The sequence below is a fragment of the Podarcis pityusensis genome (assembly GCF_964106645.2).
Source record: "Podarcis pityusensis genome assembly, chromosome: 1".
NCBI lineage: Eukaryota > Metazoa > Chordata > Lepidosauria > Squamata > Lacertidae > Podarcis > Podarcis pityusensis.
The window spans coordinates 7,658,567-7,685,307 of record NC_138028.1 but is presented as its reverse complement, the minus strand read 5'-3'; the positions used below and the strand labels follow the sequence as shown (position 1 = coordinate 7,685,307).

Here is a 26,741-nt window from a genome sequence, read left to right as displayed (position 1 = left end):
CGACACAGGCGTGTGTGGTCTGGCGGGAGAGTAAATGTTTTGTGAGCTAGACACCTACCCTCTTTGCAAAGCTGTTATTTACTTTGTTTGTTTATTATATCTGTTTGCTGCCCTTCATCTGAAGGTCTCAGGGCAGTCTGTCTCAGGAAGGGCCTTGACCTTGAGATGTACCGGAAGGGGCAGCACTGTAACAAGGCTGATTGCCATAGCCCAAGTTCCATGTTATGTTAAATGCATAATTTGCCATGGCCATTGTTATTGTTATTACTATTATTTAAATAAACAGCTCCTGCAGGGGAGGTACTCATCAGGATCAGGACCACAATGAAAAGATTAAAAACAAAACAAAAAAACTTTTCCCCCAGCGCCATGATCCCACTCAAATTAACTCTCTGAACCCCCCCCCCCTTTTTTCCCATGCCAAACAATAGCTTCTTAGAGGGAGTGGGAAGGGGGATTTTCAGCAACGCAGAAGAAGAGGGTTAACTGCTCGTCTCCCTGTCCATCACAGTCCCAATCCTGATTCTCCCCTGTCCCAATGGCTGGCTATTTAGCGTTAAAAATAATAATAATCACACAGCACCCCGCTTTGCATTTCACAGGATATATATTGCTTGCTCCCTCGGTATCTCAATAAAAAGCTACTAACTTCCCTTCAATGTTTTTCAAAGACTGGAGAGGCAGCCTTGGAAGCTTGAAGCATCTACCTGCAAGCGGATCTGGCAAGCAGCATCCTAGTTTGGTGTTCCGGGCAGGCAACAGGCATGCAAGCCCACAAGAACATCTACTGGCCCCAGCTTAGCATTTCAAAAAGAAGCCAAGAGGAGCTGCTCTCGCTTGCAAGTAGTTCTGGGCTGCTCTTAGTGCAAGTGGACAACCTTTGAGCGTAAGATGACCAAGGAGAGGTCAGCTTGACTGTTGGGCACGTGGTCACAGGGGGGAGAGTCTACTGCAAGCCTCATGGGGCACCAGCTTTCCTACTTGGCTTGCAAAACCCTGCTGCCCAGGACCCTCGTGAGACAAAGGGGCTGCTCAAGTATTCTTGTCCTTGTAGGGAATGCTCTTTGCCTGCCAGAAACACCGATGTGCACAGGTTTTAATACTGCCGAAACATTTTGAATTTGCATCGTTCTCATTTGCTCCATGTTGCGCTTGCGTTATTGTCTTTGTATGCATCTGTTTGTTCTTGGGAGCACTTTTGGCTGGCAGGCGGCATGTATACACAAACAATAACGTAACGCAACATGGCTGCCTCTCTGGAGGGTGGCGGGCTGAGCGCTTTGCTGCTCTCAGCAAAGGGTCCTGTGCCTTCCAGCAGTGAAGCCATGAGGTGACCGGATGAATTCTCTGCTGGGGTGCCTCGCCTCTTGCAAGGGAAGCCCCCCCCCCCGAAAAGTGCATTTTCTCTTGAAGCTGGCTTGTGTTGCTTCTGTGCCCTGAATAAGTGTGCCCAAGACACATCGAAAACTCCCAAATGCAGACATATCCTTACACCACACCTCCCCTATCTGGTGACCTCCAAATGTTTTGGACTACAACTCCCATGAGCCTTGACCACTGCAGTCCCTATGCTCCCCGACCTCTGCAATTCCCATGATTCCCAACCACTGCAGTTTCCCCTGAACCCCGACCTCTGCAACTCCCGTGACCTCCAAACTGCAGCAATATAAAACTGCTAGCACATTTGCAAAGCTAAGCAGGGTCCAGTATGGTTTGAAATTGGATGGGGGACCGCATGCTGAGATTTCGGCATTGCAGTGGAGTTGGACTTGATGACCCTCAGGGGTCCCTTCCAACTCCACAAATGTCAAAGACATTTGGAGGTCACCAACTTCGGGAAGGCTGCCTTAACACACACACTCTTCCCCAGTAGGCATGTCAGTCACCACTGCCGCCATCTTCAGCTACTAGTTATGCGTTTCAGACAGTAGTCATCAGTTTGAGAGAGCCGGACCGAAAGCGGAGGATCTTCTTCTTGAGGTTGTGTGAGGCTTTAATCTTGACGAAGGCTTTGGCTGCGTTTTCATGGAGCTCGGAAGCGGCGGCGACCGCCTGGATGGGGAGCGTCTGCACAAACTGGGACCAGATGAGCCCCCCGCTCTCATCCGAGTCGCTGGTCGTTGTGCTCTCGCCCACAAACTCCACCTCGCTCAGGCTGGACTCGCTGTCCCCAAAGCAGTTCGTGGTGTAGTTGCTCCTCTCGTCCTCGCTGGTGTCCACCACCGTCGAGTGGAAGAGCGACTCGCACTCCGCCGAATACTCCGAGTCGCTCGCGACGTAGGCGTAGGGGCTGGCGTACGGGTGGGGAGCCTGAGGGTAGGCCCCAAGGCCTTCCCTCCGGTTCCGCCTCGCCCTCCTCAGGGCTTCTTCATAGGAGACCTCAGCCGACAGCTTCCAGCGGCGATAGTCGGCCCTCTTGTGCTTCGGTTTCGCCACCACCGGCTCCCGGCTGTGGGGCCTAACCGCCGACTTGAGGACGCCGGGAGGCCGACTCAGGAGGGCGGCCTCCGGCAGCAAGTGGCCGCTTTTCTTCCCTCTCGCGGCGGCCTTCTTCGGCTTCTTATTTGTATCCAGGTCGTCGGGGAAATGGCACTTCTTGCCGGAGGGTTTGGCCTTCTCCCTGCCGGCCTGCGGCCCGTTTTCCAGCACGGTGACGAGGTGGGATCTGTGCTTCACCAGGGAGCTTTTGAGTATCCTGACGCTCCGGCTGCCCTTGTGAAGCCTGACCGTCTGCGGCTGAGCCGGGATGTATTTGGCGTTCACCAGCAGGCCTTCCTCCAGGCCCTGAGAGGACGACCCGTCGCTCTTCAAATCCAGCGGAGGCCTGGTTTCCTGAGGCGGCAAAACACCGTGGACCGCTTGTGCCCCACTGTTTTTGAACAGGATCTTTCGGGGCAGCTGAAGGGTTTTGCTTTCCTTCGGGGGCGTTGTGTTTTGGGGAGGGCTCTCCGCAAAAATCTGGCCACTTTCCTTGGGGACGTCGCCCTTGCTTGCGACCGGACACCGCGGCGGCTCTGGCGGTTTGACGTTCCTCGCCGCCTGCTGGCTTTGAAGTTCGTGGTTAGCATTTGGTGGGAAGACCACGGGCGCAGGAACCTTTTTGCTCTCCAGATGCTCAGTTTCTCTCGAATGCTGCTTCAGAGGGGAGAAGGCGCTGCTGTCAAGCGGTGTGCTGGCTCTGCTGGAATGGGGGAAGACCTGATTTGGGTTCTTGAGAGCAGCGGCCGAGCTGCCGCTTGCAACCCCAGGCGCTTGCCGGACACACAGGCTCCCGTGCCTCAAAATCCCTTTGGCGGGCTCTGCATTCAGATTCGTCCTCAGTTTGTTAGTCCGCACCAAAGGGGTCTTTTTTTGCACAAGGCTCAAGATGTAGCCGTCTATTTTCTTGCTGGCTGGGGGACAGGACTCGGGAGGAGAGCTATGCGGGAGGCAGGAGGCGCCCGCTTTCGCAGAGTCGTGCTCGGGTCCCACGCAAAGGTCCGCAACGTTGTGCTCTGCCTCTTCCCTCGGGGGGTTGTCTGTCACCGGCAAAAGGAACATGGGGCTCTGTACCGCGACGGCGTGTAAAGGGCTGGGGTAGCGGTAAACGTCGTTCCCGTTTTTCGACACCAGGTCACACTGGTATTTTGGATGCACGTCTGCAACCACCTCAAGGGAATTAGAGTGCGGTGTGGACAACACTCGGCAGGCCATCCCCACAGACGGGTCTTCATGCTGGTTCCCTTTGTTATATTCCAGCCAGCCGATGAGATCTGAAAGGAAGAAATGGGGGAAAGTGAGGAAATACTCCACCGTCAAAGGAAACAACAATATCCGTGGATGGTAAATAGGCTGAGAAATTTTAACCTTCCAAAAACCAAAGTTCAAAATCCATATCCAGAAATGCTCAAGGACACAGTTTCCTGTAGAATTCAGATTTCCCAGAATGCTACAGAAACATGGATTTCTCCCGCAAAACAACAACCACCTTAACAAATACTAGATTTTAAATATTGCTCTTCTGGTCATGGCAGGGCTCCCCTGTCTGCAATTTCTTTAAATGTTTCTGGAGATAGGAATGTTCCCACCAAAACTCAAACCTTAAAAGATGGAAACTGAGTCAACTTTCAGAAAGGTTTCGCTTCATCCTTTCACTTTGAACAACAAGAGATCCTTGGCCTAAGCCCAGTACACCTGAAGGAGCGTCTCCACCCCCATCGTTCAGCTCGGACACTGAGGTCCAGATCCAAGGGCCTTCTGGCAGTTCCCTCCCTGTGAGAAGTAAGGTTACAGGGAACCAGGCAGAGGGCCTTCTTGGTAGTGGCACCCGCCCTGTGGAACGCCCTCCCACCAGATGTCAAAGAGAACAACAACTACTAGACTTTTAGAAGACATCTGAAGGCAGCCCTGTCTAGGGAAGTTTTAAATGTTTGATGTTTTATTCGTTCCGGAGGTCGGTTCTTAACCTGAAACCGTTCTTAACCTGAGGAACCACTTTAGCTAATGGGGCCTCCCGCTGCGCTATTTCTGTTCTCATCCTGAGGTAAAGTTCTTAACCTGAGGTACTACTTCCGGGTTAGCAGAGTCTGCAACCCGAAGTGTTTGCAACCCGAGGTGTTTGTAACCCAAGGTACCACTGTATTCTGTTGGGAGCCGCCCAGAGTGGCTGGGGAGGCCTGGCCAGATGGGCGGGCTATAAATTATTATTATTATTATTATTATTATTATTATTATTATTAAGCACACCTGTATAGCTCTTATTAGGAGAAACAAGTCTTCTGTATCAGTAGACTTGATCCCCAAAGTCCAGGTGTGACCCTGATTGACCCAGCAGCCACGATGCATGGAACCAAAAGTTTTGTCCCACAAGCAACCTCCAGTTCCACATGGCTCACTTCCTGCATTCACTTAAAGAATGCAGAGGTGAATGGGGAAAGGTTCACGGTGCTCAAGCCGTCCCCGAAGCCACTCCAGGGAATCCCCCCCCCCTTTCCCATACCTGCAGACATGGGCCGTCCATCAGAGCCACTCAGGGATGTGTCCAAAGGGCTGCAGAAGCAGGTGCTGGAGTGGCAGCTGGACAAACACTCGCTGAAAACAGAGTTGGAGGAGTTGGACAGCGACCCCGAGGCCCCGTCGCTCAGCTCATAGAAGCCTGTTTAAAAAAACACAACACAAAAAACCCCATTAATCATGCGACACCTAGTTGATAGAGAAAGCCAAGGCTCTATCAACCTAGTTGATAGAGAAAGCCACATAACACACGTTACATAATACACCTTACAGCCATGTCAATGAATGAATGAATGGAACTTTATTTGCGTCAGCCATCGGCCATAGCAATAAAACAACAATACGATATACAAAGAATAGAAATAAAAAGTCAGTTATATAAAATACATTTTAAGGTTTTGAATCAATAGTCAAAAAGTGGGTCTTATTCTGATTGTCCCAGCTAAAAACCTTGCACCCTTTGTTGTCGCCTGCTCATCTTGATCTGCCAAGAGAAAGGACACTGGGGCAGAGGTTGGGTGACCCAGAATGGACAATAAAAGAGGGGTGATAATCTCATCCCTCAAGTCTTTATAAAGAGTGCAAGCCAGAAGGGTGTGCGCCACCAATTCAGTACTGCCATCTCCACAGGGACATAAGTGTTTCTCGTGTTCCTGGGAGTGAGAATATACCACTGTACTTCAGCTTGGCAGCTGCAGCTATAAACCGAGGCTGAAATGAACAATACCGTTCTGGCAAATACCATATTTTTCGCTCTATAGGACGCACCGGACCATAGAACGCACCTTGTTTTAGAGGGGAAGAACAGGGGAAAAAAATTCTCCCCCTCTCTGCTCAGCGCCCCTTCAGTGAAGTCTTGCTCTCCTGGCTTCAGCAAAAGGAACCCAAAGCCTTCGGAGCGCAGCACGAGTTCCCGCTGTGCTCCAAAGGCTTCAGGTGGCTATCCCTGAAGCCTGGAGAGCGACACATAGCCTCTGGAGCTTGGAGGGAGCGCACCTTCTGCGCTTCAGAGGCTCTGCGTTGCTATCACTGAAGCCAAGGAGACTGCATTCGCTCCATAGGATGCACACACATTTCCCCTTAATTTTTGGAGGGGAAAATGTGCGTCCTATAGAGCAAAAAATACAGTATTTGAAACGGGCCAAAAAACTGCCGCATTTCCCCACAATGCAACATTGTGAGAAGCCGAGTCCACTTTATGTCTCCTTCGCAGTGTTGCTATCAGCGGCCTTCTCTGCACAAAGCCCTCTGCATGCACAGGTGGAAAAGGAATCGACGCTTAATGTGTAGCACGATTCAACTTTGGAACTCCCTGCCTATTGAAATCAGACAGCCGCCTTCACTGTTCTCTTTTTGGTGCCTGCTGAAAACATTTTTTGCTGGAACTAGTCTATCGAGACTTGCAGATGCTGACATGTTTGCATCTTTTTGGCTGTTGATGTCAATCATGTGTAAATGTTTTCACTCATCTGGTTTTATTGATAATCTTGATATTTCTCGCAAACTGCTTAGATGCTTCCCTACAATGGAAGAAGATTGGAAGAAATTTAAAGACTATTTACAGAAATATTGTAAAATTAATGAATGATAGAATGATGTTGGATAGTAATTAAGCGGTTTCCAGCTGTAATGCTCTAAGAGAATATAAAAAAGGGTTATAAATGGGTTAAAATCTAATGGTAAGGATTTGCTGAACCAAGAAATTGAAGTGGAATACAAAAAAGGGAGGTACAAGGAGGTCCGGGAAACAAGCTAAAGGAAAATAAGTAATAGAAAATATGTGTGTTTTTAACTGTTTTTATTTTGTATTTTTCTTTTTTCTTTTTCATTTTCACTGTAATATTTCAAAAAACCTTAATAAATATCTTATATATATATAAAAAAAAACTGTGTCAAATGTATGTAGGAAATGTAAGGAAAAAGAAGGCACCTTTTATCATATGTGGTGGACATGTAAAGTAGTAAAAGAATTTTGGGAAATGATTTATGATAAATTGAAAAAAATATTTTAAATAACTTTTTCTAAAAAAAACAACAACCCAAAGCTTTTCTTTTAGGAATCCTAGCTGCCGAAATCCAAAGGGAGCAGAAAAAAATACTATTTATGTTTGCGACCACAGCTGCACAGATGTTATTGGCCCAGAGATGGAAAGAAGATAAAGTCCCTACCAGAGGAGAATGGCAGATTAAATTGACGGATTATGCCAAATTGGCAAAAATGACCAGAAGAATCAGAACAGTGAGCTTGGGTAGCTCAGTTGGTTAAAGAGCGGTGCTGATAATGCCAAGGTTGCAGGTTCGATTCTCCATATGGGACAGCTGCATATTCCTGCATTGCAGGGGGTTGGACTAGACGATCCTCAGGGTCCCGTCCAACTCTGCAATTCTCTGATTCCCATAAGAAGAACCTTGCTGGGTCAGGCCAATGGCCCATCTCATCCAGCTTCCCGTTATCACAGTGGCCAACCAGTTGCCCCAATGGGAAACATGCAAGCAAGACCTGACCACAAGAACACTCTCCTCTCCTGTGGTTCCAGAAACAATTCTTTCAATAATAGCCCTGGTTCATTCCTACCTGAGCTGGGGCGGCTGTCCGTCTCGAGCTGCTCATCGGCCGTTTTCTCAACATCCAGCCTCAGGTCGCTGATCTGCTTGTCCAGTTCTTGCAACTGGTTTAACAAACCCGCGTCCCTCCGTCGCAGGCAATTCTAAAAAGCAACGAAAAGACAAAGAGTCTCCTAAGCGATGATGGGTCAGGAAGAGAAAAAAGTGCTGCAATAGCAGAGATCTGCAAACTTAGGACTGGGCTTGGTACTTTGCTTCAGGGACCCAAGTGTCAGGCTTCGGGAAATCGACTTCCTCCCCCGTGGCAGTAAACAAAAGATCAAACGAAAGGAACTTATTACCAGTTAGAATCTTTAATAATCACAATGCAAGAACAAAGAACACGTCTCCTAGAAATGGTGGTGCTCCCAATTAAGGCTTACACCCCCTCCATCCCTATTAAACTACGTCACTCCTATGCCTTGTAATCTGAGCTTGTACCCTCTGCGCTTTCTGTTCTGACACTTTCCGAGCTTTCCGTGTCCTTGGAGAAGGGGGTTGGATGCTTTCCAGGGATTGTGAACCTTTTAACTCTCTCTCTTCCACTGTTTCTTCTGCTAGCTGTTCCCCATGAAGCATTTCCCAGCTTCTGCCTTCTGAACTATGCCCCTCTGCAAACCACTCTTCCAAATCTATGCTGTCCTCCTGTTCCTGGGAAAATTCAGGCCTGGTCTCCTCAATCCTTCCCTTCTGCACTCATCACACACCTGGGATTTATTTGTTTGCAGGTGCGGTGTGGCCATTGTTCGAGGCCTGTGGTACAGTCCTACCCATGATGCTGCCCTCTAAAATCCTGCACGCCTTACTGACCAGGAAGGAGAGTGTTTCCTCTTCCTCCCACCCATGTCGTTGTATCCCATCCAAAGCCATTTTTAAAAGAAACACCTTCTGTGCCCCTTGATCCTGGAAGCTTTATTATAATTATTATTATATTAAAGAATGTTATAACCCCACCTGTCAAAAGTGGCCCCTGGAGGATGCGCCAGTTTTGGACCCAGTCAAACCCAGTTTCCTAACTGGATTCTCGTTGTACTCCCCCCCCCCCCCCGGGCACGTCAACAGAATCGGAGCCCTGTGTGTTTGATCCAATACAGTCTTCAGGAAAGTAAAGGACCCAGGGTCTGAACATGTCAGGCTACGAATGTGTTTTATAATGCAGGCATTGAGTTATAACCTCTGTTGCAATCTATATATGCTTATAAGCATGCAAGCAAGAGAGCTGGATCAACGTTAAAAGGGGGATAAAGGCACACAGTAATTCCCTTCACTATCCTCAGTTACACAAATGCATTACTTTCTCAAAATAACAAGAGAGCTTAAGCAAATTTGCAAAGGTGTTCTTGATGCAAACTGCTATAAAGAATGTATTTAGAATACGATCATTAACCTCCGGGTCAGAGCAATCAGTTTTCCTGCTGAATCTCATAATTATATCTCTCCATCATCTTGCCTGTCTACATTGCTTTGTACGCATCATTGTTTTGCTGCATTTCCTCTGAAGAAAAAAAAAATGTTACAGGGAACGGTGGAAAATTCATTAACTTATCAGGTCTGATCTGATGACAAAAAAATGTCAACGCCTTTGCTTGCGGGATGTTGTCATTCAGGTTCCACACAACGAAAATCAGCTAGCAGTCTCAGGTCAATTCTATGACACTGTGAATATATCCAGCATGTGGCTTAGTGGTTAGAGTGTTGAACTAGGACCTAGGAGGCCGCGGGTTCGAATCCCCACTCAGTCACATGAAGCTCACTGGACAACACTGGGCCAGTTACTATCTCTCAGCCTAACCTAATAATTTAATAATAATAAGTTCATTATTTATATCCCACCCATCTGGCTGGGTTACCCCAGCCACTCCGGGCGGCTTCCAACACATATAAAAACACAACTAAACATCAAACATTTAAAGCTTTCTGATACAGGGTTGCTTTCAGATGTCTTCTAAAAGGTGTGTAGCTCTTTATTTCCTTGACATCTGATGGGAGGGCATTCCACAGAGCAGGTGCCACTACCGAGAAGGCCCTCTGCCTGGTTCCCTGTAACTTCACTTCTTACAGTGAGGGAAACACCAGAAGGCCCTTGGCGCTGGATCTCAGTGTCCGGGCTGAACGATGGGGGTGGAGATGCTCCTTCAGGTATACTGGGCCGAGGCCATTTAGGGCTTTAAAGGTCAGCACCAACACTTTGAATTGTGCTCGGAAACGTACTGGGAGCCAGTGAAGATCCCTTAGCACTGGTGTTATATGGTCGCAGCGGCTGTTCCCAGTCACCAGCCTAGCTGCTGCATTCTGGATTACGACTTTTTGATTCCTGAAATTCATTCTGATTGTACAAATAAAATATCAGACAGAATTCTGAAGACTATGTTGTTAGTGTGTGAAAACAGGTAAGGTCAAAGGATCCCCAGGTATGCGCCTCCAGATGCTGCAGAAACCTAGCTGTCTACTTTTCCCTTTTTTTAAGGGAAAGTCCCTTATTCCGAATAGGATTCCTCGCAAGAAATGGGAAAAGTTGACAGCTATGTAGAAATCAGGTGCCATCATGGCGTCTTCACTTGGTAGCAAGTGGCCGATAGCCAAGTGCAAAATGCACCCAGCAGCTGCTGAATTTCAAACAATGATGTACGACACAAGATTATTATCCCTCCCCGTTTCTGATCTTCAGGCTGTGTATGCTGTTGCATTTGTGTCCAAAATGCACACCCCATGCTCAAGAAGGGGGCATCCGCATGCTTGGAAGAACCTCAAAGGTTTCTAGAAGACAGAAAATCATCTTAAGAAAATTATTGCTGGCTGGCTGTTTGGGGACAGAGATGGAACAAGTGCGGGAGGAGGGAAAATGCAACAGGTGGAATCCTGAACAGCAACATTCCATGCTGCAATATTTGGTTGCAGCTGCTATTTATATTATGCCAAATGCTTTCCAGCACAAAAGAGCTAAATTAAGACTGAAAAGGAACTTCGCGATACAAAGCATCTTGCAAAACGAAGACCTGAATATATTAGATTTCCCAGACTTGAGTTTCTTTTGTAGGCTGTTGGCAAGGCAGGTCTATCGTCTCTCTAATGATGCCAGAATTTCCTTTCTAGTAGTGCCAGTGTCCACTCCAGCAGGCATAAGACCAGGATTACGTGACGGGCAGAGAACTTTGGCAAATCCCACACAGCATCGCTGATGCTTCGTCTAACTGGGACTAGGACGGTGACCAAACTCTTGCTTACTCAAGTAGCGCAAGTCCCAAGATTTGGTGCTTTCTCCGGGACTCCCCAGCTAATAGGATTACATGGTCATGTTCTCAAATCCGATCATGGTGGCCCTTTCTAAGTAAACAGACAACTCTCTGGGAATCTGAGGCAGACAGCGGTGAGAAGAGATGAAGTTCTAGGCCGAACAGACCAAATAAAAGCTGACAAAACGCTGGGTCCAGATAGCCTCTACTCAAAGAGTCCTCAAAGAACTCAAAAGTGAAATTACTACTCTTCTAACAAAATATGCAACTTGTCCCTCAGATCAGCCTCCACACCTGAGGCCTGGAAAGTAGCCAATGTAACACTAATTTTTTAAAAAGGGATCCAGAGGGAAATGGCAGGCTTGCTAGCTTAACGTCCATCCTGGGAAAACTGATGGGATGGGGAGTATTGGCAAAGATAAAAAAGCCAAGCATATGGAAGAACAAGCCTTGCTGAAGCAGAGCCAGCATGGCTTCTGCAAGGAGAAGTCCTGTCTCACAAACCTATTAAGAGTTCATTGAAAGTGTCAACAACTAAGTGAAGATGCCTGGATGGTGCCTGACGTCTCCACCACCTGGAGGTGCGTGCCTGGGGATCACTGGGTCTTGACTGTTTTCACACACTAATACCCCATCCTGTAGAATTCTATCAGTTATATTTTATCTGCACAATCAGAAGGAATCTGAGGAACCAAAATTGTGGTGTTGTTTTTTGGTACAGCCTGAGCAAAAGCAGTGAACAATGTCAGTTATTTTCTGTAGCTTGTCTTCACTTACCCCTCCCCGCTGCCCTGCTCACAGTCGTGAAGAATATTCTTATGTTATGAATGCTTTAAGTTATCATCAAAGCTCTTAACCTAGCTCAGGGTTGTCATCTGAACTAGCCAGGTGTTTAACTGATAAATCAAACGCAGCCAGTCCATCATTTCAAAAATAAGACTTTAGAGCTGTCTTGTCCAAAAATGGCAACTAGACACCCCGTTTTGGTGCCTGTAACCTTGGTTTAATGAGCCATTTGGCGCCTAGCTTGTATACCTGAGTTTCTAACACTGGGTCATCATGTGCTAGTTCTGGCCTTCAACAGAAACTACTGGAGAGGAAAAAAGTTGAGGCTGTCGAGTACAGTGTGGTTAAAAGTGTCAGACAACTATCTGACTTTTAGAAGACATCTGAAGGCAGCCCTGTTTAGGGAAGTTCTTAATGTTTGATGTTTTATCGTGTTTTCAATATTCTGTTGGGAGCCGCCCAGAGTGGCTGGGGAAACCCAGCCAGATGCGCAGGGTATAAATCATCTATTATTATTATTATTATTATTATTATTATTATTATTAGACTAAGACCTGGGTGGCCGTGAGCCTGCCACACCCTCTCAATCTAAAGCACCTCACATGGTTGTTGTGAGAATAAAATAGGAATTATGGATTACCGAACGCACCACCCTTAAGAGCCTTGGATATAAAGGCAAATAATAATAATAAATAATAATAATAAATTTTATTTATATCCCGCCCTCCCCAGCCGAAGCTGGGCTCAGAGCGGCTAACAACAGTAAAATGATAAAACATTCTAAAATCATTTCATTATAAAATTAATTCCAATCAGATTAATGGCAACCATTGGGCTAGAGTTCTGTGAGGATTGCCAAAGGAGGGGGTCAGGCTGTGCCCTGGCCAAAGGCCTGGTGGAACAGCTCTGTCTTGCAGGCCCTGCGGAAAGATGTCAAGTCCCACAGGGCCCTAGTCTCTTGTGACAGAGCGTTCCACCAGATCAGGGCCACGGCTGAAAAAGCCCTGGCTCTGGTTCACTGGTCATGCTAGCTGCAGCTTGTAAGAGTCCAACAACATCTTGAGAGCCAGGAGTTCCCCATCCCTGAAATAATGCACCTTGATTCACTACATGGCAGAGGGTTCCACTAGATGATCCTTTGGGTCCCTTCCAACTCTACGATTCTGCGATGTGCATTAGCACAAAGCACATCCATGCGTTATGTCCCCCTTCCCCCACATGCACACACCACGCTGAGCTGCTGCTCACGAGATTCATTTCCCGTGACGTCCAGATGGCTGGTCCGACTGTGAGCCATACATCAGGCTCCTATCAATGTGACAGGGCTCTTCAGAGTCCTCTGGCATCTATCTGCCTGCTGTCATCTATGCAGCACAGTCAACCTATGAAGAGCTTTGCAGGATTCCTTAAGCAAAAGACACAGGTCTCTGCCTGCAAAGACCTTACAATGCAACATTTGAGAAGACTACGGGGGGGGGGGGGAGAGAATGCCAAAGATTGATGTCCTCTTTGTACAGTTTTCACCGCATGCTGAAGACACGACTCTTTACTCTGGCCTTTTGACAGTTGTTTTGCAGGACTCACCTCTTTTGTTCGAAATTCGCCAGGGACATTTTGCTCCTGGCTAGTGGCCGCTTGCGACCAAGTGAAGATTCCTGGGTGCCAGGATGGTGCCTGATGTCTCCACCATCTGGAGATGATTGGATCTGGACTGTTTTCACACACTAATAGCCCATCCTGTAGAACTGTATCTGTTATCTGTATCTGCACAATCGGAATGAATTTCAGGAACCAAAATGCCATTTTTTCTGTGCAGCCTGAGCAGGAGCAGTGAACAATGTTCTAGTTAATTGCTCCTGCTTGTCTTCACTTCTCCCCACCCCACTGCCCTGCTCCCAGTTGTGAAGAAGATTCTTACACTATGAATGGTCCATGTCAACATTAAGAAAAAGAGGCAGGAATTGGCCAAATATATTTGTGGACTGTCCCTGGGTCAAGTGACTTTCCTTCTTTAAGTTCTCAAAGTTCTTAGCCTAGAGCTCAAGTTGTCGTCTTAACTAGCCAGATGTCTAACCGAGGAGGAGGAGGAGGAGGAGGAGAAGAAGAAGAGGAGGAGGAGGAGGAGGAGGAGGAGGAGGAGGAGGAGGAGTTTGGATTTGATATCCCACTTTATCACTACCCGAAGGAGTCTCAAAGTGGCTAACTTTGAACTCCTTTCCCTTCCTCCCCCACAACAAACACTCTGTGAGGCGAGTGGGGCTGAGAGACTTCAGAGAAGTGTGACTAGCCCAAGGTCACCCAGCAGCTGCATGTGGAGGAGCAGGGAAGCGAACCCGGTTCACCAGATTACGAGTCCACCGCTCTTAACCACTACACCACGCTGGCCATTCCGTCATTTGAAACAAAGCCGTCATTTGAAACAAAACCCTTCCATCATTTGAAAAATAAGACTTTAGAGGTGTTTTGCCCCCAAATAGCAGGTAGAAATTCCGTTTTGGCTACTGTAACCTTGGTTTAAGCAGCCATTTGGCGCCTAGCATATATATCTGAGTTTCTAACACTGGTTCTGTTCCATTTTTATTTTTTGTTTGTGAACTGTGATACAGTCAAACCTTGGTTCCCGAACACCTCTGTTACCGTATGTTTCGGCTCCTGAACGCCGAAAGCCCAGAAGTACAGTAAATGGTCCGATTTTCAAACGTTTTTCAGAACCCGAATGTCCGACGCAGCTTCCGATTTATGGCACCCATGAGACCATCACATTTGTTAAGGAGGCTTCCTTGCCACTTCTGGGCAGGCAGAAGGGAGGCCCCTTTCTGTGCAAAAAGCAGCTGGCTGGAGCAGGTGCAAAACCAGAGGCCAAGCTGATCAGAGCAGCCTGGCAGGTAGGGCAAGGAGAAAAAGTAGGATGAATCACAGAATCAAAAGATGAAGCTAAACGCCATCAGTTGAAGGTGTCTATCTGCTGCCAGGGCAGATTCAAAGTGGGCAAGGCTCAAAGGGGTGTTTCTTATTTTAAAAGTCCAAGGAGATTCCGAATAAACATCAGGAAAAACTTTGGGACAGTAAGAGCTGTTTGACAGTGGAACAGTCTCCCTCGGGAGGTGGTGGACTCTCCTTCCTTGGAGGTTTTTCAGCAGAGGTTGGATGGCCGTCTGGCATGGATGCTTAATTGAAATTCCTGCATTGCAGGGGGTTGGACTAGATGACCCTTGGAGGCCCTTCCAACTGTACAATTCTACGATTTTATTAAACAACTTGGGAATAGGTTACTGGAGAGACTGACTTCCTGGTGGCGTCAACAGTTTCCACCGTTCACTTTGTGTCCACCAGAAGCAGGGCCTTCTGTGTGGTGGCCCCTTTCATTCATTCATTAATCCACTCATTTAGATGCACACTGAAGACATCTATCTATCTATCTATCTATCTATCTATCTATCTATCTATCATCATCATCATCTATCATCATCCAGCTAGCTAGCTAGCTATCCATCCATCCAAGCCTTTTCAGAATGAAATTTCAATCCTGTAGTGTTGAATTGATCCTGTAGTATCAAATTGAATATTTTCAAGCATGCGCCTTCCCTGTCCTCTTTTTGGCACCTCCTAAAACATTCCTGTTCAGACAAGCATACCCAGATGCCCGGAAAACTGAGGCAACTTTATTCTGTTTCAGTATTCTATATCTTGTATGTTTTAAAGTATGGTTGTGAGTCCACCCCCGCCCTCGATTTTATTATTTTACCTTTAATATATACAGTGGTACCTCGGGTTAAGTACTTAATTCGTTCCAGAGGTCTGTTCTTAACCTGAAACTGTTCTTAACCTGAAGCACCACTTTAGCTAATGGGGCCTCCCACTGCCACTGCACGATTTCTGTTCTCATCCTGAAGCAAAGTTCTTAACCCAAGGTAATATTTCTGGGTTAGCGGAGTCTGTAACCTGAAGCATATGTAACCTGAAGCGTATGTAACCCGAGGTACCACTGTATATTAAAATAAATGGAAAGAGGCTGAGTGAGGCTAGGCCCTCATTTCTCAACCTCCCTCCCTCCCTCCCTCCAAAGTCTGCTGAACAGCAGCTCTCATTGGTCATACTGACTGGGGGCTCCAGCAATGTAAGGTTCTGCACTTGGGCAGAAAGAACCAGATTCAAAAAAAGAAGTAGTTACAGGTGTTGGTCTGCCGTAGTAGAAACAAAATTTTAAAAAATCCTTCCAGTAGCACCTGAGAAACCAACTAAGTTTGTTATTGGTATACAACTGAAGAAGTGTGCATGCACACGAAAGCTCAAACCAATAACAAACTTAGTTGGTCTCTAAGGTGCTACTGGAAGGAATTTTTTTATCTTGTTTCAAAATAAGAAGATTAGCCTTTTTTGCTGCTGCATCAAACTGTTGGCTCATGTTCAGCTTGTGGTCCACCAAGACCCCTAGACCCTTTTCACACGCACTGTTGTAAGCCCGGTGGCTTCCAAAGAGGATCAGACCAACTGATGCAGGATACGGCTGTCAATGGCTACCAGTTACAAGGGCGATGTCGTACCACCACTGCAGGAAGAAGTATTCCTCTGAATGCCAGCTGCCTGAATGCGCAGTTGGGCCGAAGGGCAGTTGTGCTCAGGTACCGCTTATGGGCTTCCCATAAGCATCAGGATTACCATTGTGAAAATCAGGTCCTTCTGATGTCTCCCCCCCCCCCCCAGTTCCATCTGCCTTTGAAGGACAGGAGACAGGACCTGTATTCTATTGCTTGCCCACAGCTCTGATTCCTTCCGGTTCCTTCGAGGAATAGCGGGCATAAAAGATGGCATTACAACACAGAGGAAGCTGGCTTGGGATTCTGGAGGAACATAAGCGTGGTTGCTTTCAGCCTGGCATCTACCAAGGAGATCAATGGCAACCATGGAGATCTCCTAAGATGGCCTTCAAAAATATGCCCCCTGGGACAGTGAGGCCCTGACCTGCATCATGCAGGCTGGAGGAGACTCTGGTGCTGATGTGCATGCGCAGAACATCTGGACCCATGGAGCAAGATTATTGCTAGTGCAAAACCTGCCTGCCTTCATAAGAGCCTGGCTAAATGATCCAGCATTCTGTTCTGTAAGACTCTCGATGCTCCGATGCTCGAGTCGGAAGCCCGGGCGCTGGATCCGAGCACAGCAGCCGTCTCCCATCCTGTGGTTTCCATAACACAATCTGCAACATACTGTCAACAAACACTTCTTTGAAACTATGGGCAAGTCTATGTTCCGAATTACTGCCCCCCGCCCCCCCCCCCGGTTCTCTTTCCTGGCTGAACTATCCAATGGCAGTGGTTGCAATGACAGCTGCTAAAAACGCCCGTGAGTTTTCTGCATTCCTTCATCGCCCAGTTCCCAGCTTACACCTGTAAAACAGGTGTTCCACACACACCTGTACCTTGTTGTGCTTATGGTAATAAAGCCCTGGACACAGGGTTTGAAACTAGCAGGGCGCCAGGAGCATTTTGCACCTAAAAATTCTCCATTTGCGAGCACCTCCAAAAGTCCGGGCGCCATTTTTTGCGCTTGGCTGACACTCAAGGATTACTGAAATGTATGTGCTTTGAAGCCTCAAAGTACAGTGGTACCTCGGGTTACGAACTTAATTTGTTCCGGAGGTCTGTTCTTAACCTGAAGCACCACTTTAGCTAATGGGGCCTCCTGCTGCTGCCGCGCCGCCGGAGCCCAATTTCTGTTATCATCCTGAAGCAAAGTTCTTAACCTGAGGTACTACTTCTGGGTTAGCGGAGTCTGTAACCTGAAGCGTCTGTAACCTGAAGCGTCTGTAACCTGAAGCATCTGTAACCCGAGGTACCACTGTATATGTTAAGGATAGACAATACATTAAGGAATTTAACAATAAAGAGTAGAATGTTTTGAAAACTGAAGTATGGTACCAATATTTCTACTGTAAACACCGAATTAAACATGTATTAACCATTTCTGCTAAAAATGTGATATTAACAATGTGTCACTTATGTGAATTAGTCCATGCTTATCAGAATACAAAATAAAAAGTGTTGCCGACCCCGACCCCTCCCCCCCCCGCTTCAGTAGCGACCAGACATTCTGTTTTGGCACCCACAACCCAGGTCCCAGAAGCCATTTGGCTCCTTGCTTTTCTATCCCAGTTTCTAACGCTGCCTGGACACCAGCTGTGTGACGGCACAGAATGTCCACAAACTTTCCAACTGCTCCAGGAACAGAGCTGCTGGAACATGCGCAGTTCAACTCCTGTGAGGGAAGCGAAAGCTGTCCCTTTGGCTGGGACTGGGCATTCAGGTTCTAGATCCTGAAAGAGCTGTTGTATATACTTTAAGAGTTTGAAGGATGGGGAATCTTGCATGCTACTTCTACTGTCGGTGCAACAGTGACCTGGCAAGCGGGGTAAGGGGAACACCAGGACTGATAAAGTGAGGAGTAGAAGCTATTTGAACTGACCATTCTGCTTCCTAGCTGCAGGCTTCTTGTTTGTTCTAGCAAGTGACCGCTACTTGTGGGTCCTTCACTGTCACCCATCACCCAGCCCCTTTTCGGTCCAGTATACCTGAAGAAGCATCTCCACCCCCATCATTCTGCCCAGACACTGAGGTCCAGTGCCGAGGGCCTTCTGGCGGTTCCCTCCCTGCGAGAAGCAAAGCTACAGGGAACCAGGCAGAGGGCCTTCTCGGTAGTGGCACCCGCCCTGTGGAACGCCCTCTCATTAGATGTCAAAGAGAAGAACAACTACCAGACTTTTAGAGGACATCTGAAGGCAGCCCTCTTTAGGGAAGCTTTTAATGTTTAACAGACTACTGTATTTTAATACTTTGTTGGAAGCTGCCCAGAGTGGCTGGGGAAATAAATAAATTATTATTATTATTATTATTATTATTATTATTATTATTTCGTGACCCCCTGTAATGTTCCCCACTGCAGTCCACTCCAATGCTCCTTGCCTACTCTTGCATGCGCAACACACTGCCTTTTAATATCATGTTCAAAATCAAACATACCAATCGAGCACATTGTTGGGCCATAAGCAACATTTCCATCTATTTTTACTGAGGTGGGGTATTCTTGGCTTCACTGACTTTGACTGCAGAAGCTGAGCTGCTTTCGTCCCCCACCCCCCACCCCCGGTGCATAGACCTCGCCTTCCTTGGCAGAGAAAGTCGTGGCACAGAAGACATGAACAGCCTCGCTTAACAAGCTGCCAAGGGCAAGAGACTCAGAGTCTGACAATCCTTTCTTTTTTCATTGTGGCAAAAGTAACAGCTCCCCTGAAACTTCCCTTGCACAAACCTCCGCTGGAACGGAGCACACAGAAAGGCCTTGGGTGCCAGCAGTCGCAAGCCAGCTGGAACCTCTTGCCTTGCAAGCTGCGCACGGGAAAGGAAGGAAAACCCTCCTTCGCTGCAGTGGGCAAAGATCCCTTTGCTCCTGCACCATCCCCACTGGAATGCAGCAGCAGGATCCAGTCTAGGGGAGCACCAGCCAATTCCCATGCCTTTGCTGCCAGTGTATTTCTTAGCGGCGCTGCAGAAGGTGTTCCCGCCGGCTTTACAGAGTGGAAAGCATGCAAAGCAGCGCCGTTCCCACATTTCAGTGAGGCTTGTGCAGGAGAATTTCCCTGGCACCCATTGTTCTCTGCAGGTTCTCCTCCTCCCAGGACAGGCAGGGCTGTAAGCTCAGAGGCACAGCGTCTGCCTTGCATGCAGAAAAGTCCCAAATTCAATCCCCAGCCTGTCCACGAACATCCTTCATCTGAAACCCTGGGGAGCTGCTGCCAGCCAGTGCAAGCGGTACTAAGCTAGATGGGCCAACGTCTGCCTCAATTTAAGGCAAGCTTCCTTTGAGCCAGGCTTAATCCAGGTACCCAGAACCGCGTTCTTGGACCCCTAAGAGTTGACTACAGAAATAGACTACAGTGATCAGGTGATGCTCTAATCATTTCGCCCAGTTCTTCCTAATTCCCCTTTTACGATTCCAACAAAAGCAATCTCCGAAAGGCCCCAGCAAGGACAGAAACTCAATAAGATAAATGCTTCCTTCCTGGCCCTCATGTCCGCTCTTGCCAACACGGACACACAGTCCCTTAACAGCATCTGCAGGAGGCAAATTAATTCCATGCAGCAGGCAATCTAATATTGGAGTCCGTGCCCAAGGAATACAGCGAGCTAGCGATACACTCATTCGCCAAGTGCCCTCCCCAAATCTTCCACGAAAAGACGAAAGGAAAAACACTGAATTTAGGAAGGGAAAAAAGGAAAAGCCATTCCCTAAGGTCACTTTCAGTGCAGTGCGGTGGCAAACACACCCACCCACAGCTCCCTCCCCACCTCATTTGGAAGCTGCAGTAATTAATCACTACATACTAGCAGCTATGGCTGCTATTGTTAGACCCCAAAGAGGATGAGCAAAGGGGAGGCCAGAGAACAGGAGCAGGAGGCTGGCTGTCCTGCCTAGGATAGAGCAGATTTTAAAAATAATTACCATTCTGATTTCTGCACTAGGATACTACCCGGAGATTGCCTCAGACAGAACCATTCGATTCTTTGAGACAGACTGGTGTCTATTCCGCATCCTGCAGCTCTGACGTTTTGGAGCACTGGGAGACGCCAAATCACACAGTGCCCCTGCGTCTCTCATAAACTGATACAAGAAAGGGGGTGTCCCCACATTTTGTATGGGCCACGGATGAGTGCCTAGATCCACACTCCGCTCCCTCAAATCCCCTGCAATGGGGCTGCCTGCCACTGACTTCTAACCGACTGAGACAGTCAGATCGGTTTTATTCTGCATGCACACTCGATCTCACACACACCCTCACCAATGAGCTGGCGCTTGCCCTTTCTTTCCTTCTTCCCCCCACCCATCTAGAGTCACCCCATAAGCTTTTGGGGGGGTGCTAAGAAAGCAAAGGTGTGTCCCTACCCCCGGACTCGCTCTGTATGGAAGTGACCGGTCATTCCGCTCCCAATGGAAAAGCTCTAAAACAAAAAATCTCCAAGTGTATATCCAGCAGGGAAGATTTCTGAAGCGCCCAAGACAAACCTCTTTTTATCCCCAGCAAACCGCCTCTCTCTGAGCCGCTCCTGATCTGCAACCCAACGAATCCGGCGCTAGGACTCTTAATAAAGAGCAGCCGTTACCCGAGGGAAGGCTCAGACAAGGGGGGCCTCCCAAAGGAGACGAAAATAGACACCCGATTGCCAACTCCCAAGTGCGCCCGGATGGAGACGAGGCGCTTTCTGCACGCGCTCAGAAGTCCCCTCGCCGCGCGCCCCGTGCGCTGCAAAGAGGTGCGGGGGCTGGAGGACGGCTGTGCCGGCACCTACTCCTTCCGCCGCAAGGGGGGCTCTCCGCGACCCTCCGCCCCACCCGCCAGGCTGCGCTGCGCCTCCGCCGCGCCCCCGCTGCGCTGCGCTGCGCCCCTGGGCTCACCAGCTGCCTCCGCAGAAGCAGGATGTTCTCCTCCAGGAACTTCTCCTCCAGGCTGCGCGGGGCGGCGGCGGCGACCCCTGGCGCGGCTGCCTCTCCTGCCGCCGTCTCCCCGGAGCCGCTGCCCCCCGGCCGGGCATCGGTGGGCGCGGCGGCCAGCAGCCGCTTGACGCGCAGCTCGTGGCGCTGGCGCAGCAACTCCAGCTCGGCCAGCCCGGCCAGGGTGGCCTCCAGGCGCTCGCGGGTGCGCAGCCGCTCCGCCTCGCTCGCCTCGCTCTTGGCGCCGTCGCGCGGCCACCGGGCCTCGGGCTCCCGCCCCGACGACGCCGGGGGGCCCTGCAGCTGCCCGGGCTCCGCGATCGCCTGCTTCATCCCCGAGCCGGCACTCCCCCGATCAGAGCATGGAGATCCGGGCGCGAGGGCGAACGAGGAAGATGCGCTCCGCAGATCCCCGAGGCGCTCAGCGCGCGGAGCCCCGTGGCACCGGGATCTGGCAGCCCCCCGGCAAGCGCATCCCTGCCCCACCGCCGCCGCCGCCTCTCCCCGGAGCGCCCGGGCTGCCTCCTTCCTCTGCGGCGTCTCGGCTCGCTCTCCTCCCAAGCCCCCTTTTCCCTTCCCGGCTCCTCCCCTCGCCCTCTCCCGGCTGCTCGGGCGCTGCGCCTCCCCGTCTCCCTCCTTCTCTCCCTCCCTCCCTCCGATTCTCCCGCCCCCCGGCGGCGGCGAAGGAAGCCCCCCTGGAGGTCACGCGCGCCAAGCGGCCGCGGCCCAGAGCCAGCCGGCCAGACGCCGCGGCGAGGGGCGCGCGGACGGAGTGGCGGGGGAAGAGAGTCGGCAGAGCAGCTTGGACGTTGGTTAGAATCATGGAATCGCAAAGTTGCAAGGAAGGGACCTCGAGGGTCGTCGAGTCCGACCCGCTGCGATGCAGGGAATCTTTTGCCCAGTGTAGGACTCGAACCCACGACCTTGAAATGGAGAGTCGCTTGCTGCACCAACTTCTTCTCTCACTTGCCCATGTGAGCCTCGCTGTAAACCCTAGGCCACAATTAGTTGACATGCCATGTCAAGGAAACATATATAATATGACATGATATACCATATAACATATAGTAGAATTGGAAGGGACCACGTGGGTCATCTAGTCCAACCCCCTGCAATGAAGGAATCTTTCGCCAGCAATCTTTCCCTGCTCAAGCGTGGCAGCGCTCAAGTCTGTATAGCATCATGAGACACCTAATCTCACGGTTGCAGGTTCGAATCCCACATCGGGCAAAGGATTCCCACTTCATAGTGGGCTGGACTAGATGATCGAACCCCCTGCAATAGGGCGGTATATAAATTCAATAAATAATAATAATAATCTTCATGGTCCCTTCCAACTCCATGATTCCATGAAATCAAGGCACTGCAAGGGGGAACGCTGGAAGCCAAATTACAATAACCGAGGTTCCCACTAAATATTTGGAAGACCTTTCTGATGGTAAGAGGAGTTCAGCAGCAGAATAGACTTGGAAGGTGGTGGGCCCTCATTCAGTGGGGGATTTTAAACAGAAGTTGGTGGGTGGCTCCCACACTGCATGGATTTGGCAGACCATTGATTCGTCTACCTCAAACAAACCATTGTATGCAATCCTTCCTCAGCTTCTGGTCCACGATTCCTCTGAGGCTGTCTACAAATTGCTTATCAACTGGTCACAAACATTTAAAATACATCCATTGTTTGGATCAGGCCAGTGGTCCATTTGGTCCAGCATCCTTGTCTCACAGTGGCCAAATAGATGCTTGTGCAAAACCTGCACACTCGGCCTAAAGGGATGCGGGTGGCGCTGTGGTCTAAACCACTGAGCCTCTTGGGCTTGCCAATCAGCTCCTGCCAACCTAGCAGTTCAAAAGCATGCCAGTGCGTGCGTTCTGGTTTCCATCACGGTGTCCTGTTGCCGCCTTTGACTGGACTTAAGCGTCCAGGGGTCCTTTGCCTTTTTACCTTTTACACTCTCAGTCCACCTGCAATTCCCAACAACTGATATTCAGAGCCATCCTGCTTTCAATAACTCCTCCCCACAAACTGAATTTCAAAAATCAAAATCTGAAAATGTCCAGAATCTAAAAGAGCTCACATTTCTGCCAATATTGATAGGAATAAAAGTAATAAGAAGCTGTCTTGAATTTATCTGTTTGGTTTGGAACACAAAAAAACTTTAATGAAAAGAAGAAGAAGAGGAGGAGGAGTTTGGATTTGATATCCCGCTTTTCACTCCCCTTCAGGAGTCTCAAAGCGGCTAACATTCTCCTTTCCCTTCCTCCCCCACAACAAACACTCTGTGAGGTGAGTGGGGCTGAGAGACTTCAGAGAAGTGTGACTAGCCCAAGGTCACCCAGCAGCTGCATGTGGAGGAGCGGGGAAGCGAACCCGGTTTCCCAGATTATGAGTCTACCACTCTTAACCACGACACCATTTACATTTTTTTTTTAAAGGAAGCTGTCCTTTTGCAATTATTTATTACATTTGTCTACCACCCTTCATCCATAGATCTCAGGGCGGTTCATAACATAAAAATGCATAATAAAAACACAAAATACATAATAAAAACAAGAACAACAACAAAATCACATGTCAATAACCCCCCCCCCGAAAAAAACACATTTAAAAGGGGTATAATATGTTAATCAGCCAAATTAATCAGTTAATATAGCTGGTTTATGTCAATCAGTTAATTTATCAGTTCTAACATCCAATGTGAATGAATGAATGAACCCTGGGCTCCCAGACCAGGACCTGGGAGATCAGGGTTTGACTCTGCCATGAAACTCGCTGGGTGACCTTGGGGGCTAGTCACTGCTTCTCAGCCTAACCTACCTCGCAGGACTGTTGTGGGGATTAAATGAGGCGGGGAGTACCATATACTTGAGCCTTGAGCTCCTGGCAGGGGTAGAGGGGAAAAGGTGGGATATAAATGCAGAAAATAATAAGTGAATGAATGAGTCACAGTCTACTGACTCCAGTTGTGATATTGCTGCGTCTTCCCTTTCCTGCAATTTCCCCCCAGAAACGCACCTAATGGGATGACACTTCGAAAAGATAACTCATGAGCACATGGAATGTTCATAAACATTCCCTTGCACCTCACCTGCGCAGCCAATGGCTGGGAACGTCTGGTTTCAAGAAAGTGCAGCCAGAAGTTTCAAAAAGTGTCGTCCGTGTTCTGCTTTTCTCTCTTGTCAAATTTTATCTGGTTTGGGGAGTCAATTACCCGAATCATTTGCGTCCTTGGCTTTAATGCGATCCCCATCCGTATCCCTGTAACCAGAGGAAAGTTCCTAGCAGACTATTATTATCCCAAATCCGGCTTTGACTTTGCTAATAGGTATATAGGATAATAGATTGGTTTTTTAATAATGGATTTGCCCTTTAGGCTGAGTTTCTCAAGTTACTGTTCTTTGGTGTCTGTTTTAAACCCGCAGTGCTTTTTTTAAAGGATGGGTTCAGATTGCCTAAAATGTGTGTTGCCGCCCCCACCCCCGCTTGCAATCCTTTCTAGTAATGCGAACCATCTTTCCTGTTAGCCCAGCTGTGCAGAGATGGGGAGGTTGCAGGGGAAAGGAATTTCAAGAGCAGAGAACTCCTCGTTTGCCCCACCCCATTCCTTTCTGATGGTCAGCATTTTATGGATGATTCTGCATAATCACTAGCTCCGAGACTCTCTTTAAATCTGCATAACAGATGAGTTTTGTATCCGGATTGCACCTGCCAGCCCCCCCCCCCCCCAAGTTCTGTGCATTCAAGCTCCCGTGCTGCAGAATATCACATTGCATCCCATTTGGTAGAAGACAGAAAGGGCAACCAGAGCATTGGAGTGTACGTTGATGGGCTCCTCTGCAAGCAGGACCCTCAATGGCACACAGCTTGCGTGTGGTGCTGTGGTCTAAACCACTGAGCCTCTTCGGCTTGCCAATCAGAAGGTCAGCGGTTAGAATCCCCGCGACGGAGTGAACTCCCGTTGCTCTGTTCTAGCTCCTGCCAACCTAACAGTTTGAAAGCATGCCAGTGCAAGTAGGTAAACAGGTACCACTGTGGCAGGAAGGTAAACAGTGTTTCCATGCGCTCTGGTTTCTGTCACAGTGTCCCGTTGCACCAGAAGTGGTTTAGTCATGCTGGCCACATGACCTGGAAAGCTGTCTGTGGGCAAACGCCGGCTCCCTCAGCCTGAAAAGAGAGATGAGCACCGCAACCCCATACAGTGGTACCTCGGGTTAAGTACTGAATTTGTTCCGGAGGTCTGTTCTTAACCTGAAGACCACTTTAGCTAATGGGGCCTCCTGCTGCAGTCGCACCGCCAGAGGACGATTTCTGTTCTCATCCTGAAGCAAAGTTCTTAACCTGAAGCACTATTTCTGGCTTAGTGGAGTCTGTAACCTGAAGCATATGTAACATGAAGCTTATGTAACCCAAGGTACCACGGTTTTGTGGGAATGTTCAGGGAGGCAGGAGAGGATATATTGTTTATTAATATCCTTCCTAACTTGTGCTAGCAAGTTCTATAACTTAGCAGAGTTTTACATTCCCCTTTTAGACACACAGCAGATAGCTGGTTGCAGGCTTGTTTAAGCCTCTCAATATTAGATTCCTGGTAAGTTCCCTTATATCCCTCTTAAAATAATAAGCACGCCACAATCTTGTGTAAAGTATATAAAAGAAGTTTACTCACATCATCAGTTCACAGTTGGATCCCTGAAGGCAGACTTAGTTACAAAGTATATACATGTGGATCTATCCCATATGGGGATAATCGCAGTGTCCTCCGTTGACTGAGAGCCAACAGAGCATTTCTAGCTAAAAGGCTGCTCCAACAAGGGAGGAAGTCAAAGAGAGAGGAGGTGCGCTGCGTGACTTCCCTTTTGTTACCTGGACAGGTAACGTCACACCCACCTCCAGTCACATGCAAAAGGAAGGATGCTCCAGCCCAGGAGGAAACAGGAAGTTTCAACTGGCTGGACCAAACAAAATTTCGGGGTAACACACTTACGAAGCTAGTGAGTTCCATGGTTTCGCCATGCGCTGGGTGAAAAAGTTTTTCTGCCCTGAATCTTCCAAGATTCTGCTTCAATGGACATCCATGAGTTTTAATGTTACGAGAGAGAGGTGGGAAGTTTTCACTCTCTTCCTGCATTATTTTAGAAACGTTCATTGTGTCACTTCTTATTCACCTTCTCTTTAAGCGAAAAAGTCTCAAATGCTGCAATCTTCCTTCCTAGGGGAGCTGCTCTACCCCTTGATAATGTTGTCTGCCCTTTTCTGACCCTTTTCCAATTCTATGCCACTTGCATGACATTGCAGTATTTGCACTTATCGTAGAGTAATTATTATTATTATTATTATTATTATTATTATTATTATTTATACCCCGCCCATCTGGCTGGGCTTCCCCAGCCACTCTGGACGACTTCCAACACAATATTAAAATACAGTAATGCCTCAAACATTAAAAGCTTCTCTAAACAGGGCTGCCTTCAGATGTCTTCTAAAAGTCTGGTAGTTGTTTGTTCTCTTTGACATCTGATGGGAGGGTGCTCCACAGGGAAGGTGCCACTACCGAGAAGGCCCTCTGCCTGGTTCCCTGTAACCTCACTTCTCGCAATGAGGGAACCGCCAGAAGGCCCTCAGCACTGGACCTCATTGTCCGGGCT

At 48.5% G+C, this 26,741-nt stretch overlaps 1 protein-coding gene across 1 annotated transcript; it reads right to left on the bottom strand.

Annotated features, from left to right (window-relative positions):
- Window positions 1–21,635, bottom strand: DACT1 (dishevelled binding antagonist of beta catenin 1). The gene is made up of 4 exons (XM_081020480.1): window positions 21,063–21,635; window positions 7,568–7,700; window positions 4,979–5,134; window positions 1–3,752 (listed from the first exon to the last, which is right to left on the bottom strand). The coding sequence occupies exons 1-4, from the start codon at window positions 21,429–21,431 to the stop codon at window positions 1,921–1,923; spliced, it is 2,490 nt and encodes an 829-aa protein (XP_080876606.1). The 5' UTR covers window positions 21,432–21,635; the 3' UTR covers window positions 1–1,920.
- Window positions 21,636–26,741: the final 5,106 nt, after the last annotated feature.